General features: G+C 45.5%; 1 protein-coding gene across 2 annotated transcripts in view; it reads left to right on the top strand.

The window, feature by feature from the left end:
* Positions 1 to 18121, top strand: part of LOC129818351 (syntaxin-binding protein 1) — a 44630-nt gene that overhangs the window by 11600 nt on the left and 14909 nt on the right. For both annotated transcript variants that reach the window (XM_055874159.1, XM_055874158.1), the window contains exons 2-7: positions 2472 to 2521; positions 9067 to 9148; positions 9439 to 9515; positions 9691 to 9769; positions 13290 to 13393; positions 16974 to 17122. In XM_055874159.1, the coding sequence (XP_055730134.1) occupies positions 2472 to 2521; positions 9067 to 9148; positions 9439 to 9515; positions 9691 to 9769; positions 13290 to 13393; positions 16974 to 17122 (541 nt within the window). The remainder of the gene's footprint in view (positions 1 to 2471; positions 2522 to 9066; positions 9149 to 9438; positions 9516 to 9690; positions 9770 to 13289; positions 13394 to 16973; positions 17123 to 18121) is intronic.

Below are 18121 nucleotides of genomic sequence, written 5' to 3'. Positions count from 1 at the left end.
TAGAAAGAAACACACCTGTGTATATAAGGTCCAGTTGACAGTGCATGTCAACTGGACATAAACTATAACATAAAATCCAAAGAACTGTCCTTAGATCTCTGAGATTGAATTGTTATGAGGCATATATCTGGGGAAGGGTATAAAACTATTTCTAGAGTGTTGAAAGTTTCCAAGAGCACAGTGGTCTCCATCACTGGGAAATTTAAGCTAGAATTGGCCATCCAACCAAACTGGGCAACCGGGCAAGAAGGACCTTGGTCAAGGAGGTGACCAAGAACCCAGTGACCACTCAGACAGAACTACAGAGTTCCTTGGCTGAGATGGGAGAACCTGCCAGAAGGACAACAGTCTCTACAGCACTTCACCAATCTGGGCTTTATGGGAGAGTGGCCAGACGGAAGCCACTCCTAAAGGAAAAGGTACATGTTAGCGCCTAGATTTTGCGAAAAGGCACGTGAAAAAGTCAGAGCATAAGGCAAAAGATGCTGTGGTCTGATGAGACAAAGATGTAACTCCTTGGCCTGAACACAAAGCGCTATGTCTGAAGAAAAACCGGACACAGCTCATAACCTGCCTAACACCATCCTTACCGTGAAGCTTGGTGATGGCAGCATCATGTTATGGGGATGCTTTTCAGCAGCAGGGACTGGGAGCGTGGTAAGGATAGAGGGTTCAACGAATTGAGCCAAATACAGGCAAATCCTTGATGATAACCTGCTTCAGAGTGCAATCGACCTTAGACTGGGGCAAAGATTTACATTCCAAAAGGACAATGACCCCAAGCATACAGCCAACGCATACAGCCAAAGCAATGCTGGAATGACTTCAGAATAGGAATGTCAAAATCCTTGAGTGGCCCAGCCAAAGCCCAGACTTGAATCCCATTGAACATCTGTGGAAAGACTTAAAGATTGCTGTTCACCGCCGCTCCCCATCTAACTTAACAGAGCTAGAGAAAATCTGCAAGGAAGAATGGAAGAGAATCCCAAATCCAGATGTGCAAAGCTGATACAGACATACCCAAGACAACTCAAAGCTGTAATCACTGCCAAAGGTGCTCCTACAAAGTATTGACTCAGGGTTGTGAATACTTATGTAAATGAGACATTTTTGTATTTAATTTTCAATAAATTTGCTAAAATTTCTAAAAACTTGTTTTCACTTTGTCATTAAGGGGTATTGTGTGTAGGTGGGTGAGAAAAAAATGATCCATTTTGAATTCAGGCTGTAACGCAACAAATGTGGAATAAGTCAAGGGGTATGAATACTTTCTGAAGGCGCTATACATACCTATAGGTATGGACCTAGCAGAACAGACAATGTAGGTGCTTATGTATGTTCTATTTCACACATGTACAACTGTGTATTATACATGAGCTTTTTGCAAATCCCATTCCCCCTGAGACACCCTTGCAGAGTGTGGTCACGGATCAACCATTATTGACAGCAACCCTGGAACATTTAGGGTTAAGTGCCTTCCTCAAGGGCAAATCGACAGATTTTTTAACTAGTCGGCTCGGGGATTTGAACCAGAGACCTTGGGTTCTGGTCCAATGTTCTTAACTGCTAGACTATCTGCCGAATTGTACCCACAGTCAAACCCAGAGTCACAGACACATGAACTCAAACAAATAGAGCGTATACCCTCAGTATGAGCCATATGTTCACAATGATGTGAGTATTTCATTACGGTCGGCAATGCATGCATGAATAAACACACACACACAACCCATTCACTTAATATAGAACAGAACCCTTGCCAGCATGCTGATGTTTTCTTAAAGGGGTCCGATGACCAGCAATTATACATGACAGCTATGAGACAGGCTGTCAAGAGCATATAGTAGCAATGCGGTCCAATAGAACCATATATAAGGTTCAGTGTGTTCTGTGGCCGATCTGGGAGTGGAGCTCACTGCAGGGATGTATTATTCACCTGGCCCTACTGACATTCTCAACATTTTCTCACTCGTTACTTATCTCACAAGCGTGTGTGTGTATCTGTTTGTGAGCATGGGGCTCTCTGGGCACAGCCTGACTTAGGTGTGTTTGGCACAGCAGGATGCTGATAGATTCCTGACAGGGTTAGGGCTTGGGAGCAAGCAAAGGGCTGGGGTGTGTGTGTGTGTGTGTGTGTGTGTATGTATGTGTATGTGTGTGTGTGTGCGTGCGTGAGTCCTCCATAGAGGAATGACTCTTCACGGCCTTGTTCCCAGATGCGAGTGTGAGTGTTTTTTTTGTCTCTATGGAAACAGTCTGCTTCCTGTCAAGGAAATTAAATCAGACAGAGAAAATGACTGTATATTATGAACCTGTACTGTACACTCAAATCTATATGCTAGGGGTTTTGACATTGAAAATAACAAAAATAAAATTGTATCAACTGAAATTGGTCAGATGCACACACAGTGAAGAAGCATGTGAAGAAAATAATGTTCTGACCTGTGCTTCTCCTCTCTTCTCGTTCACAGAGATTATGAATGATGTCATCAAGAAGGTGAAGAAGAAGGGGGAATGGAAGGTGAGAGTTTATTTTTGCAGTCCACCTTGTGTTCCTTTCTTTTTTCTCACTTTGACACTTAGCAACAAATGGTGCGCGATCATTTTACCGTGGTCCCTGCAGTGTACTCTCAAACTGCTGTGATTAGAACGTCCAGTTCCGATTGACGCAAAAGTCAGCGTTTGAGTGTTACGGCTGTCCTCGCTGACAGAAGGTGTGGACCAAAACGCAGAGTGGTTAGTGTTCATTCTTTTAATGAAAGTGAACAAAACAATTCAAAATACAAAAACAACCAACGTGACAAAACCGAAACCGTCCTGTGTGGCAACAAAACCTCCACAGGAACAAACACCCACAAAACACAAGTGAAACCCAGGCTGCCTTAGTATGATTCTCAATCAGGGACAACGATAGACACCTGTCTCTGATTGAGAATCATACCAGGCCGAACACCAAAATCCCAACATAGAAATAGAAAACATAGACTGCCCACCCAAAACTCACGCCCTGACCAATAAACACATACAAAACAAAACAGGTCAGGAACGTGACATAACCCCCCCCTTAAGGTGCGAACTCCGGGCGCACCAGCACAAAGTCTAGGGGAGGGTCTGGGTGGGCATCTGACCACGGTGGTGGCTCAGGCTCTGGGCAAGGTCCCCACCCCACCATAGTCACTCCCCGCTTCCGTATCCCCCTCCCAATGACCACCCTCCAACTAAACCCACCTAAATGAAGGGGCGGCACCGGGATGAGGGACTCTGGCAGGTCCTGGCTGAGGGACTCTGGCAGGTCCTGGCTGAGGGACTCTGGCAGGTCCTGGCTGAGGGACTCTGGCAGGTCCTGGCTGAGGGACTCTGGCAGGTCCTGGCTGAGGGACTCTGGCAGGTCCTGGCTGAGGGACTCTGGCAGGTCCTGGCTGGACGGCTCTGGCTGGTCCTGGCTGGACGGCTCTGGCTGGTCCTGGCTGGACGGCTCTGGCAGGTCCTGGCTGGACGGCTCTGGCAGGTCCTGGCTGGACGGCTCTGGCAGGTCCTGGCTGGACGGCTCTGGCTGGTCCTGGCTGGACGACTCTGGCTGGTCCTGGCTGGACGACTCTGGCTGGTCCTGGCTGGACGGCTCTGGCTGGTCCTGGCTGGACGGCTCTGAAGGCTCGGGACAGACGGGCAGCGCTGGGCAGGCAGACAGTTCAGGCACCGCTGGGCAGACGGCAGACTCTGGCCGGCTGAGACGCACTATAGGCCTGATGCGTGGTGCCGGAACTGGAGGTACCGGGCTGAGGGCACGCACCTCAGGGCGAGTGCGGGGAGGAGGAACAGGGCTCTGGCGATGCACTGGAAGCCTGGTGCGTGGTGTAGGCACTGGTGGTACTGGGCTGGGGCGGGAAGGTGGCGCCGGATATACCGGACCGTGAAGGAGGACACGCGCTCTTGAGCACCGAGCCTCTCCAACCTTACCAGGTTGAATGGTCCCCATAGCCCTGCCAGTGCGGCGAGGTGGAATAGCCCGCACTGGGCTTTGCAGGCGAACCGGGGACACCACCTGTAAGGCTGGTGCCATGTACGCCGGCCCGAGGAGACGTACTGGAGGCCAGATACGTTGGGCCGGCTTCATGACATCCGGCTCGATGCCCAACCTAGCCCTCCCAGTGCGGCAAGGTGGAATAGCCCGCACTGGGCTAAGCACGCGTACTGGGGACACCGTGCGCTTTACCGCATAACACGGTGTCTGACCAGTACGATGCCCTCTCACTCCACGGTAAGCCCGGGGAGTTGGCTCAGGTATCCAACCCGGCTTGGCCACACTCCCCTTTAGCCCCCCCCCCCCAAGAAATTTTTGGGTGAGCCTCTCGGGTTTCCGTGCTAGCCGCGTACCTTCATAACTCCGGTTCCTCTCTCCGGATGCCTCTGCTCTCCTAACTGCCTCCAGCTGCTCCCATGGGAGGCGATCCCTTCCAGCCAGGATCTCCTCCCATGTGTAGCAACCCTTGCCGTCCAAAACGTCTTCCCATGTCCATTCCTCCTTCTGTCTCTGCTGCTGTCGCTGCCCTTCTCCACTCCGCTTGGTCCTCTTGTGGTGGGTGTTTCTGTTACGGCTGTCCTCGCTGACAGAAGGTGTGGACCAAAACGCAGAGTGGTTAGTGTTCATTCTTTTAATGAAAGTGAACAAAACAATTCAAAATACAAAAACAACCAACGTGACAAAACCGAAACCGTCCTGTGTGGCAACAAAACCTCCACAGGAACAAACACCCACAAAACACAAGTGAAACCCAGGCTGCCTTAGTATGATTCTCAATCAGGGACAACGATAGACACCTGTCTCTGATTGAGAATCATACCAGGCCGATCACCAAAATCCCAACATAGAAATAGAAAACATAGACTGCCCACCCAAAACTCACGCCCTGACCAATAAACACATACAAAACAAGAGAAAACAGGTCAGGAACGTGACATTGAGCTGGTCACACAGTTTTTTAATTGAAACATTTTGCACAAACACAGGTCCTGAATGTGACCAGTTTATTTTTGGATCCAAAGTCCAGATATTCACAAAAGTACAGTGGGTCCTCATTTAAAAGCTGCATCATACAGCTTGCAGGAGGGATGTTATGTTATGGCATGTTGGAGTGCATGACGTATTTTATTTTCCTGTCCGACAATGTTGCCGTTGATGCTAGTTTGACAATCAGAGGGCAACTTTATGAAGCTTGTTGGTGCTTGCTTACTTTTACAAATAATCCTACAGAGGTCCATGCAGGCCAGATGTTTTGATTGCTAAACCCTAACTGAAAGTTTTTAATTAACCTAGTTTTTCCAAGCAACACAAAATGTTTTACAGATGGTCTCTCTTTCAGAGTGAAACGGTGCTGAAATAGTTGACCACACTCCGGCTATTGCTTCAAATCCTATTATAACAATTGGATGACTCTGGGTGTTTCAGTATGCAACAATTTCATGCCACCAATTGCATTAGCCTACTTTATTCCAATATTTGTGTCATTCAGTGATATTTATTCCCATAGTAATTCGTTATGGATCCATTGTCACGCCCTGGCCTTAGTTATCTTTTTTTTTTTTTATTATTTTAGTTAGGTCAGGGTGTGACATGGGGGATGTATGTGTTTTGTATTGTCTATTATTTTAGTTAGGTCAGGGTGTGACATGGGGGATGTATGTGTTTTGTATTGTCTAGGGGTTTTGTATGTTTATGGGGCAGTGTCTTGTCTAGGTGTATGTATGTCTATGGTTGCCTAGATTGGTTCTCAATTAGAGACAGCTGTCTATCGTTGACTCTGATTGGGAACCATATTTAGGCAGCCATATTCATTAGGTAGTTCGTGGGTGTGTGTAAGTTCGTGGGTATGTGTAAGTTGCCAGTGTCTGCACTTATTGTTTGTATAGCTTCACGTTCGTCTGTTTGTTGTTTTGATTAGTTTGTATAGTGTTCCGTTTCGTTTTCGTCTTCTAATAAATAAGAAGAATGTATTGTTATCACGCTGCGCCTTGGTCCTCCTCTCTTTCACAATACGACGAACATGACATCCATCCAGATGTGGTTAGACAACAGTGCATGTGGTGGGCTATGCAAAGAGATGGGTGAAGTGAAATGCTGCACAAACACTCATTAATAAATGTAAAGTCCCTAAACTCGGCAAGAGTCTATTGTTGTGCTAAACCATTTCCACCTGGCCCACAGCCTTGTTGAGTACTTACAGTACGGTGCACTTTCACTCTTTTCTCCGCATGACTCTCTGCCACCAGATGCTTCTTTCTATTGTTGTTATCTATTCGGTAACATTCCACAGGTAAATGTAATAAATAAAACACGGCTCTTATCTGGAAAACATGTTAAACCTTTTTGTTTTTTTTATTTATCTGTGTTTAGTAGCTGAGGCTTTATGGCTTCGCCATCAACTTGTCACTTACGTATATTGTCAACACATATATTTGAAGAATGTAACAGAATATAACATAACATTTTAGTTTATCTTAGAATAAAAACCTTATAGTGTAACAACAGTTGTAGTAAGTGACAGCTACAGAGGAAGAGCAATTCTTACACTATTGTTCTAAATTCAATCACCCTCTTCTTCTTCATCCTCCTCATCAAGCTCATTAAAATTAAATTGTAATACATTTTGTCACTCCCGTTCAACAACTCCAAATCACTTTTGCATGTGCTCCAAAGGGATAACTTGAAATAACATGATATAGGTTCATTAAATAATCCAAAGGAAAATGCGATTATTTTTTAGCCTAGTGTATATAAGTATTTGAGGCATATCATGTGAATTAGGCCTCATGTAAAATCGTTGTCAAAGTGCAAGAGATACTGTTGCATGACAAACAGGGGCTTTTAGATTACAATATAATTGTTCTGCCCATTTGGAACAGTGTAAACACTAAATACATTATAAGTAATAACAGAGAGTCTGTTCTAATGAAACATTTTTTTAAAGCATTTAAAATACGGCATAGAAAAGTTTAAAAACAGACAGATTTGTGAAATGGCTTTATCTGACATGTTGCATTGCGTGAGGCTTGGTGATCACAGAATCAGTAGGATATTAAAGAAACACTCAAATAGGCAACAGAAGCAGGACCAGATGCATAGGGCTGAGTGACTCACTCATTTCTGGCTTTTGTTCATATTATCATGTAGGGTTAAACACACATTCTTTCTGATTGTCTTTAGCGTATGCAGTCTCTCTCCTCTTGCTACATCTAATTTCATTTGAATAATTATGTGATTATAAGAAATGTATATATTTGCAGAGGTTGATGCATTTTTTGTTAGGGCAAATCAGGTCTGTGATATTGAAAAGAAAGGAGTTCGAAATGTAAAACTTTAGAGGACTTAAGCATCAAATACATTGCAAGTTTTCCCTTTTGGGCCATTAGGCTATACTTTACAATAGGACTCAACTCTGACTGACCGCATTATCTATCAGTAGTCTAAACTGTGCACAAATTGGGGGATTTTTCACACCTAGCTGAGCTATTAGACTATCCTTTGGTAAATGAATTGTGGTGTGAATATTTCAGTCTGAGAGTCTCTCTCCTCTCCACTAGAGTCCTACATCGGGCAAAGAAAAATCAGCTGGCAAGTGGTCCCTGAGTTGAGAGAGAACTTGGGTAAACACAAGGGCACAATAATAACCTACTGTCTGTAGTCATAAAAACAATCAGGCAAAATAAATGTATGTTATTTTGTTGGGTAACGAATCGACTCTCGGAACTCGTTAAGAGGCGGCTTCTGTATTCAATATAATCATTCATTCAGAAGGTTCGACCCATAGGATTTAGGTCTGCAGTAGATTAAATTAGATTATCAGGTTAATTTTTCATTAGGTTATAATGATCCATGCCTTCTGGGAATGTTATAAAGTCCAAAGTTGGTGGTGGCTGTAACGTTCGTCTGAAGAAGAGGACCAAAGCGCAGCGTGGTACGTGTTCATGATAATTTATTCAAACTGAACACTGAAACAAAATAACAAAGTGAGAACAAAACGAAACAGTTCTGTCTGGTGCAGACACAAAACAGAAAACAACTACCCACAAAACACAGGTGGGAAAAGGCTGCCTAAGTATGATTCCCAATCAGAGACAACGATAGACAGCTGCCTCTGATTGGGAACCACACTCGGCCAAAAACAAAGAAATATAACACATAGAATGCCCACCCTAATCACACCCTGGCCTAACGAAAATAGAGACTTAAAACCACTCTATGGCCAGGGCGTGACAGTGGCGTTACAAAGTTGGCTGTCAGAAGTATTACAATGGATTTTTTTTTATCCTTCTGTCTGCATATTTCAAGACATGACATGTAAGGGTGCAATGAGATACCCTATGGGTTGGACAATACTTTTGTAGTCAATCAACTTGAAAAAAAGTTTACTTAAAAACTGAAAATCAACCAATGTCAGCCTTTAAATTCTTTATTATCCAAGTGTTGAAAGTGTGTGGGCGACAGAGAGAAACAAAATGGTGCATTTTGAGGCCTTGTACCCTGTGTAGCTCAGTTGGTAGAATATGGTGCTTGCAATGCCAGGGTTGTGGGTTTGAATCCCATGGGGGACCTGTATGAAGATGTCTGCCAGAATGGGGTGTTACACACTGATCTGTAGCCACAGCCTTCTTTTCACAAATATGCGGGTCACATTTGACTATTTCATAAACCATGTCACGGGCTGTATTAAACTACTCAGGCTGCAGACTTGTTTGGTAACCAACAACCTGGTAACTTGATGAGTATGGTTTTAGATGGCACTGGAAGAAAGGAAAGGGGCTCCTGGATAGCTACTTCAGGACATGTCTTTCAAAAGTAGTCACATTGGCCTAATGTAGGCTATCTAAATGAATTTAGATCAATCTCTTTTTCTGGTGCTCCTGAATACTGTTTGGTCAGGTGCTTCTAACTTTTAAAAGTTGGGTGCACCAGTGCTACCAATGTTAAAAGTCAACATGGTTAGAGACTTTGTTTTCTGAAACCTCTGACTGACTCTTTTGTGTATCTCACTCTCCCTGGTTTCTGATTGGTTTCTCTTCCTGTCTCAGGCGCTGATTGTGGACCAGCTGAGCATGAGGATGCTGTCCTCCTGCTGCAAGATGACAGACATCATGTCAGATGGCATCACCAGTAAGCCATTGTTATCACCATTGTTATACTGCACTGCAGCAAAGATACTGTATATAATGACGAAATGGTCTTGTCTCCTCCTTAATGAGAGTTGTTGTTCCAAAGGCCGGAAGACAGACAGTCTGCTTATCGGTCTACTTATTGTGGACAGATTATGATGAGATTGAACCCTCTTGCTTCGCCTCTTCATCTCTGACTGTAGCTACCATTTGGTAAACATGTTATATTGCCATCAGCAAACATGATATAACCACATCTCTCCCTTCTGTTTCTGTTATTTCTCTCTCTAGTTGTGGAGGACATAAACAAGCGGCGAGAGCCTCTTCCCACCCTGGAAGCCATTTACCTCATTACCCCCACGGACAAGGTACACACACACACACACACACACACACACACACACACACACACACACACACACACACACACACACACACACACACACACACACACACACACACACACACACACACACACACACACACACACACACACACACACACACACACACATCTCACTATCTTGTATCCTTCATTTTCCAGTCTGTGCAGACCCTGATTGGAGATTTCAAAGACCCCCATTCAGCCAAATACAAAGCAGCCCACGTCTTCTTCACTGACTGTGAGTAGATACATGAGGAGCCTCTCCACTACACCTTGACTGCTCTGCAGATTCACTACACAGGTCATTACAGTTTTTTACAATCACTTTGGCACTAATTTCAGAACCTTGATGTCATTTTTCAAAACTCTAGACACAAAACTCACAGCCAATGATCAAAATGTGTCACTCCCTGACCATAGAGAGCTTTTTATGTCTCTATTTTGGTTTGGTCAGGGTGTGATTTGGGTGGGCATTCTATGTTCATTTTCTATGTTTTGTATTTCTTTGTTGTTTGGCCCGGGTGTGGTTCTCAATCAGAGGCAGCTGTCTATCGTTGTCTCTGATTGAGAACCATACTTAGGTAGCTTTTTCCCACATGGTTTTTGTTGGGTAGTTATTTTCTGTTTTGTGTTTTCTGCACCTGACAGGACTGTTTCGGTTTCGTTCATTCTCTTTGTTGTTTTGTTATTTAGTGTTCAGTTTTAAATAAAAAGCATGAACACTTACCACGCTGTGCTTTGGTCCGATTCAAATCAAATCAAATCAAATTGTATTTGTCACATACACATGGTTAGCCGATGTTAATGCGAGTGTAGCGAAATGCTTGTGCTTCTAGTTCCGACAATGCAGTAATAACCAACAAGTAATCTAACCTAACAATTCCACAACTACTACCTTATACACACAAGTGTAAAGGGATAAAGAATATGTACATAAAGATATATGAATGAGTGATGGTACAGAACGGCATAGGCAAGATGCAGTAGATGGTATAGAGTACAGTATATACATATGAGATGAGTAATGTAGGGTATATTAACATAAAGTGGCATAGTTTAAAGTGGCTAGTGATACATGTATTACATAAAGATGGCAAGATGCAGTAGATGATATAGAGTACAGTATATACATATACATATGAGATGAGTAATGTAGGGTATGTAAACATTATATTAAGTGGCATTGTTTAAAGTGGCTAGTGATACATTTTTACATAATTTCCATCAATTCCCAATATTAAAGTGGCTGGAGTTGAGTTAGTAAGTTGACAGCAGCCACTAAATGTTAGTGGTGGCTGTTTAACAGTCTGATGGCCTTGAGATAGAAGCTGTTTTTCAGTCTCTCGGTCCCTGCTTTGATGCACCTGTACTGACCTCACCTTCTGGATGATAGCGGGGTGAACAGGCAGTGGCTCGGGTGGTTGTTGTCCTTGATGATCTTTTTGGCCTTCCTGTGACATCGGGTGGTGTAGGTGTCCTGGAGGGCAGGTAGTTTGCCCCCAGTGATGCGTTGTGCAGACCTCACTACCCTCTTGAGAGCCTCACGGTTGTGGGCGGAGCAGTTGCCGTACCAGGCGGTGATACAGCCCAACAGGATGCTCTCGATTGTGCATCTGTAGAAGTTTGTGAGTGCTTTTGGTGAATTTCTTCAGCCTCCTGAGGTTGAAGAGGCGCTGCAGCTACCTGCTACCTGCCCTCCAGGACACCTCATCTTCATCCCACGACCGTTACAAAATGCACATTTTTCAAAACTCTAACACTTTTTCCCAATTGCTTGGATACAATACACATAAAGCTAAGATCATTTGTTCATTGAACTAAAATCACCTGTTCAAAATGACACAACTTAACATCAAAGTATTACCATTTCAAAATGCAATTCACACATTACATTTGAAATGACTGTCTATTCATTTCATTACAATGATCTAACTATCAATTGATACAACTGCTCAAAATAATAAGTAACTGTTGCATTACTCTTAATGCATAGTTTTATGGAAACTGACGAACAATATTCCATGTTTAGATCATGAACGTTTCAGGATAACGAGATCCATTGACACCAATTACCGTGGAACATGAACCAATTGGACTACATCATCTATGGATGTAATATTTCATCATCATTCTTTATCAGACACTGTTTCTATGGTCCCATGTACCACCCATGTTCCAGACCATGTTTTCAGTTTTATTAGGTAGACCTATCTAGTACTGGGTAGGACCCCCTTTTGCCTCCACAACAGCCTGAATTATTCACGGTGTTGTACGTTAAGAGATGCCCTTCTCCACACCACTGTTTTAAACAGCTGTTATTTGAGCATTTGTGGCCTTTCTGTTTTGCCCACAGAACTGCCGCTCACTGAATGTGTTTTGTTTGTCGCGACATTCTCTGTAATCTCTAGAGACTGTAGTGCGTAAAAACCTCAGGAAAGCAGCTGTTTCTGGGATGTTGCAATCACCATGTGTGGCATCAACAATCATACCACGGTCAAAGTTGCTAAGATTACGCATCTTGCCCGTTCTAATGTTTGGTCGAACAACATCTAAAGCTCTCTATATACTCTATATATTGAGTTGCAGGCAGCCACATGATTCGGTTTTCGAATGTAACCCTCCTTGATGAGCTAAATCAGGTCTGTAGAGCTGATGGCATGACCTATGTCATTGTGTGGGATAATGTCAAGGTTCCACCATGCTCAAATGGTGCAAGCATGGTTTCAGGCCCATCCACAATTTACCACCCTTTACTTACCCCCATACTCTCCTTTCCTTAACCCGATTGAGGAATTTTTCTCCACATGGAGGTGGAAGGTATATGATAGGTGCCCTCACCAACAAGCCATCCCTCTCCAGCCATGGATGACGCATGCAATGACATCACGGCAGACCAGTGTCAGGCCTGGATTCGCCATGCCAGAAGATTCTTCCCAAGATGTTTGGCTAATGAAAACATCCATTGTGATGTGGATGAGAACCTGTGGCCAAATCCACAAGACAGGGTTGATGGAAATATAGAAGTACAGTAATCAACCTTTTGTTTAGCTTTTTACAGTAAGCCAGGTGAGGAACACTGCAGTTGACCTTTAACAGTTTTTTCTTTTTTGTAGCAAATTATTTTTGCTTCAATTCAAAGAAACTGAAAGTGATTGTTAAAAACTGTAAATGCAACCACAGACATTCGCCGGTGAAATACCACTACTCTTATCGTTTTTCCACTTACCCGGTGAGGCGGGGAGGCGAGCCCCGAGCGGGCTCTTGCTTCTGGCTTCATTGAATGCAACCACAGCCATCATTGAATACTCTCACAGGCATTCATTGAATACTCTCACAGACATTCATTGAATACTCTCACAGGCATTCATTCTTAGTGGAGAGGGCTGTGATGTTGGTAAAAGGGTTTCATGGAAGGAATAATGTGTAACCAAAGAGAATACTTTTTTTCACTGTTCAATTTATTACAAAACTGGAGTTGATCTAGACATCCAAAATAGAAAATCGCTCTGAATTTCACCAACATAATCCTATGAAACAGGAGTTTTCAATATACAGGCCCATGTTTTAATACAATGTAGTATATGCCATTAGCAGATGCTTTTATCCAAAGTCTCTTACAGTTGTGTGTGCATACATTTTCATATGGGTGGCCCCAGCAGGAATCAAACTCACGATACTGATGTTGCAAGTGCCATGCTCTACCAAATGAGCTACACAGAAGCAGCACTAAAACTCACATCAACCTCTCCCTGTTTCAGCCTGCCCGGACCCACTGTTCAACGAGTTAGTAAAGAGCCGTGCCTCCAAATCCATCAAGACCCTGACTGAGATCAACATCGCCTTCCTGCCCTACGAATCACAGGTACTAAACAGAGGGAGGGAGAGAAACAGAGGGAGGGAGAGAAATAGAGGGAGGGAAAGAAACAGAGGGAGAGAAACAGAGGGAGAGAAACAGAGGGAGGGAGAGAAACAGAGGGAGGGAGAGAAACAGAGGGAGGGAAAGAAACAGAGGGAGAGAGAAAAACAGAGGGAGAGAGAGAAACAGAGGGAGAGGGAGAAACAGAGGGAGAGAGAGAAACAGAGGGAGCGAGAGAAACAGAGGGAGAGAGAGAAACAGAGGGAGGGAGAGAAACAGAGGGAGGGAGAGAAACAGAGGGAGAGGGAGAAACAGAGGGAGGGAAATAAACAGAGGGAGAGAGAGAAACAGAGGGAGAGAGAGAAACAGAGGGAGAGAGAGAAACAGAGGGAGGGAGAGAAACAGAGGGAGGGAGAGAAACAGAGGGAGGGAGAGAAACAGGGGGAGGGAGAGAAACAGAGGGAGGGAGAGAAACAGAGGGAGGGAGAGAAACAGAGGGAGGGAGAGAAACAGAGGGAGGGAGAGAAACAGAGGGAGAGAGAGAAACAGAGGGAGGGAAATAAACAGAGGGAGAGAGAGAAACAGAGGGAGAGAGAGAAACAGAGGGAGGGAGAGAAACAGAGGGAGAGAGAGAAACAGGGGGAGGGAGAGAAACAGAGGGAGGGAGAGAAACAGAGGGAGAGTGAGAAACAGAGGGAGGGAGAGAAACAGAGGGAGGGAGAGAAACAGAGAGAGGGAGAGAAACAGAGGGAGGGAGAGAAACAGAGGGAGGGAGAAAAACAGAGGGAGGGAGAGAAACAGAGGGAGGGAGAGAAACAGAGGAAGGGAAAGAACCAGGGAGAGAGAGAAACAGAGGGAGAGAGAGAAACAGAGGGAGGGAAAGAATCAGAGGGAGAGAGCGAAAGAGAGGGAGAGAGCGAAAGAGAGGGAGGGAGAGAAACAAAGGGAGAGAGAGAAACAAAGGGAGGGAAATAAACAGAGGGAGAGAGAGAAACAGAGGGAGAGAGAGAAACAGAGGGAGGGAAAGAAACAGAGGGAGAGAGAGAAACAGAGGGAGAGAGAGAAACAGAAGGAGGGAAAGAAACAGAGGGAGAGAGAGAAACAGAGGGAGAGAGAGAAACAGAGGGAGGGAGAGAAACAGAGGGAGAGAGAGAAACAGAGGGAGGGAAAGAAAGAGGGAGAGAGAGAAACAGAGGGAGAGAGAGAAACAGAGGGAGGGAGAGAAACAGAGGGAGAGAGACAGAGAGATATATGCCATAAATAGATGTATAGATAGCAAGGAAAGGACATAGGGATACGAAGAAAAAGGGAGCGAGTCAGAAAGAAAACAAAAAAGTGAGGGAGAAAGAGAGAAGATTGAAAGACATATCCAGCCACCTAGGTACCTATATCCCCAGGGCCATGGCAGCTTTAACACCACAGTAGGCTGACGGAGTCTGCGCGCCAAATGGTACACACTATTCCCTTTATAGTGCACTACTTTTGACCAGGGCACACTATATCGGGAATAGGGTGCTATTTGGGACGTGGACTGACTGTGTGAATCACCAGTGAGCTAAGGGTTGTTTACTGATAGACTGTTTACTGATAGACTACTCCAGAACTACTCACAGCTCTCTGGCTGCCTCATCCTGTCATCCTGTCTCAGATCATTATTTCAGAGCCATAGGTTTTTGCTGCTGGCGAAATGCTGCCTCATAAGCCTGTCTAAGGACCCCGCCTCATTGGCTCCCTCAGCCTCCCCGCACCATACGACAGCCAATAGGAGTGGGGCAAGGAGAGGGACCCATATGCACAGCAGAAGGGTGGTCATGTGACCTTGCGCAGATGGGGCCGCAGGGAGGGTGGTTGTGTTCTATAGGAAGGGGAGAGGAGAGGAGAAGGATAGGTAAAGGAGGGGAAAGAGAAAAGTGGAGTGGAGGAGGGGAGAGAAGAGGAATGGTAGAGTAATGGCGAAGGAGAGGAGAGATAAAGGACAGAAGAGAGGAGATACAGTGAGAGAGACAGACAGTGAATGTGATGAAGGGTGGGGGAGGAGAGGAGAGAGAAAGGACAGAAGAGAGGAGATACAGTGAGCGAGACAGACAGTGAATGTGATGAAGGGTGGGGGAGGAGAGGAGAAGAGAGGACAGAAGAGAGGAGATACAGTGAGAGAGACAGACAGTGAATGTGATGAAGGGTGGGGGAGGAGGGGAGAAGAGAGGACAGAAGAGAGGAGATACAGTGAGAGAGGCAGACAGTGAATGTGATGAAGGGTGGGGGAGGAGAGGAGAGAGAAAGGACAGAAGAGAGGAGATACAGTGAGCGAGACAGACAGTGAATGTGATGAAGGGTGGGGGAGGAGAGGAGAAGAGAGGACAGAAGAGAGGAGATACAGTGAGAGAGACAGACAGTGAATTTGATGAAGGGTGGGGGAGGAGGGGAGAAGAGAGGACAGAAGAGAGGAGATACAGTGAGAGAGGCAGACAGTGAATGTGATGAAGGGTGGGGGAGGAGAGGAGAAGAGAGGACAGAAGAGAGGAGATACAGTGAGCGAGACAGACAGTGAATGTGATGAAGGGTGGGGGAGGAGAGGAGAAGAGAGGACAGAAGAGAGGAGATACAGTGAGAGAGACAGACAGTGAATGTGATGAAGGGTGGGGGAGGAGAGGAGAAGAGAGGACAGAAGAGAGGAGATACAGTGAGAGAGGCAGACAGTGAATGTGATGAAGGGTGGGGGAGGAGAGGAGAAGAGAGGACAGAAGAGAGGAGATACAGTGAGCGAGACAGACAGTGAATGTGATAAAGGGTGGGGGAGGAGAGGAGAAGAGAGGACTGCAGCAGAGACAAAGGCAGGAAGGAAAGGCCACAGTCTAGGCACTGTCACTGAATATCAGCTCATACACACATACAGAAGCTAGGAGGCCTGATTTTGCCCTCAGAAAGACCCAGAGCAGGCCAGTAGTACAAAACAGGAAACCTAGATAGAAAATACTCTGTTGTTGCTATCAAATGATTACACCATCACAATCCTTAGAACATAATATACGGTGTAACTGTGGATCTACATGGTATAGAACTTAGCCTTGTAGAAAAATGATAACACCCACACACACATAAATTTGACCTCTGCACATTTATTGAGGTCGACGTTTCGGTATGATACTGTACACCTTTCAAGACAATGTTAGATGCATTTATTTTTCTACAATGTAGATTTTTGGGGCAGTAACTCCCAGTACCACAACTGTGGTAAGCCTGGTTGTGTGCATGATAACTATCTTTTATAAAACGGAGTTTATCAACAATGCAGTTGGCTAGAGAATGATGCTCTTTTCCCTGTCAATGTCTGCTCTGCTTACATAAAGCACTATACAAATAACATTTTATTGATCAAATTTGATTGTGTGTGTGTGTGTGTGTGTGTGTGTGTGTGCGTGCGTGCGTGCGTGCGTGTGTGTGTGCGTGCGTGCGTGCGTGTGCGTGTGTGCGCGCGTGCGTGTGTGTGTGTGCGTGCGTGCGTGCGTGTGCGTGCGTGCGTGCGTGCGTGCGTGTGTGTGTGCGTGCGTGCGCGTGCGTGCGTGTGTGTGCGTGTGCACGCGCGCAGGTGTACTCTTTGGACAACCCGGATGCCTTCCAGAGTTTCTACAGCCCCCATAAGACCCAGCTGAAGAACCCAGTGATGGAGAGGCTGGCAGACCAGCTGGCCACCTTGTGTGCCACCCTGAAGGAGTACCCCGCTGTTAGATACCGAGGGTAAGCCACAGGGGGGCGCCACTGAGATAATAGGGACACAAACATGACTGTTTAGTGTCCCTATATAGTGCACTTCTGGGCACTGGTCAAAAGTAGTACACGATGTAAATAATAGGGTGCCATCCTTTCATTTAACTAGGCAAGTCAGTTAAGAAAAAAATCATATTTACACTGACAGCCTAGAAACAGGGGATATAACTGCCTTGTTCAGGGGCAGAACGACAGATTTTTACCTTGTCAGCTCAGGGATTTGATCTAGCAACCATTCGGTTACTGGCCCAATGCTCTAGCCACTAGGCTACCTGCCGCCAACATCATTGACAGGAGGGAGGCAACCTCTCATTGACAGGAGGGAGGTAACCTCTCATTGACAGGAGGAAGTTAACCTCTCATTGACAGGAGGGAGGTAACCTCTCATTGACAGGAGGGAGGTAACCGCTCAAGGACAGGAGGGAGGCAACCTCTCAAGGACAGGAGGGAGGTAACCTCTCATTGATAGAATTGAGGTAACCGCTCAAGGACAGGAGGGAGGTAACCTCTCATTGACAGGAGGAAGTTAACCTCTCATTGACAGGAGGGAGGTAACCTCTCATTGACAGGAGGGAGGTAACCGCTCAAGGACAGGAGGGAGGCAACCTCTCAAGGACAGGAGGGAGGTAACCTCTCATTGACAGGAGGGAGGTAATCTCTCATTGACAGGAGGGAGGTAACCTCTCATTGACAGGAGGGAGGTAACCGCTCAAGGACAGGAGGGAGGTAACCTCTCAAGGACAGGAGGGAGGTAACCTCTCATTGATAGAATTGAGGTAACCGCTCAAGGACAGGAGGGAGGTAACCGCTCAAGGACAGGAGGGAGGTAACCTCTCATTGATAGAATTGAGGTAACCGCTCATTGATAGAATTGAGATAACCTCTCATTGACAGAAGGGAGGTAAACTCTCATTGATAGAATTGAGGTAACCGCTCAAGGACAGGAGGGAGGTAACCGCTCAAGGACAG

Source organism: Salvelinus fontinalis, chromosome 21 (assembly GCF_029448725.1).
Source record: "Salvelinus fontinalis isolate EN_2023a chromosome 21, ASM2944872v1, whole genome shotgun sequence".
Taxonomy (NCBI): domain Eukaryota; kingdom Metazoa; phylum Chordata; class Actinopteri; order Salmoniformes; family Salmonidae; genus Salvelinus; species Salvelinus fontinalis.
Note: the sequence above shows the minus strand (reverse complement) of the source record. Positions and strands in the feature narration are given on the sequence as shown.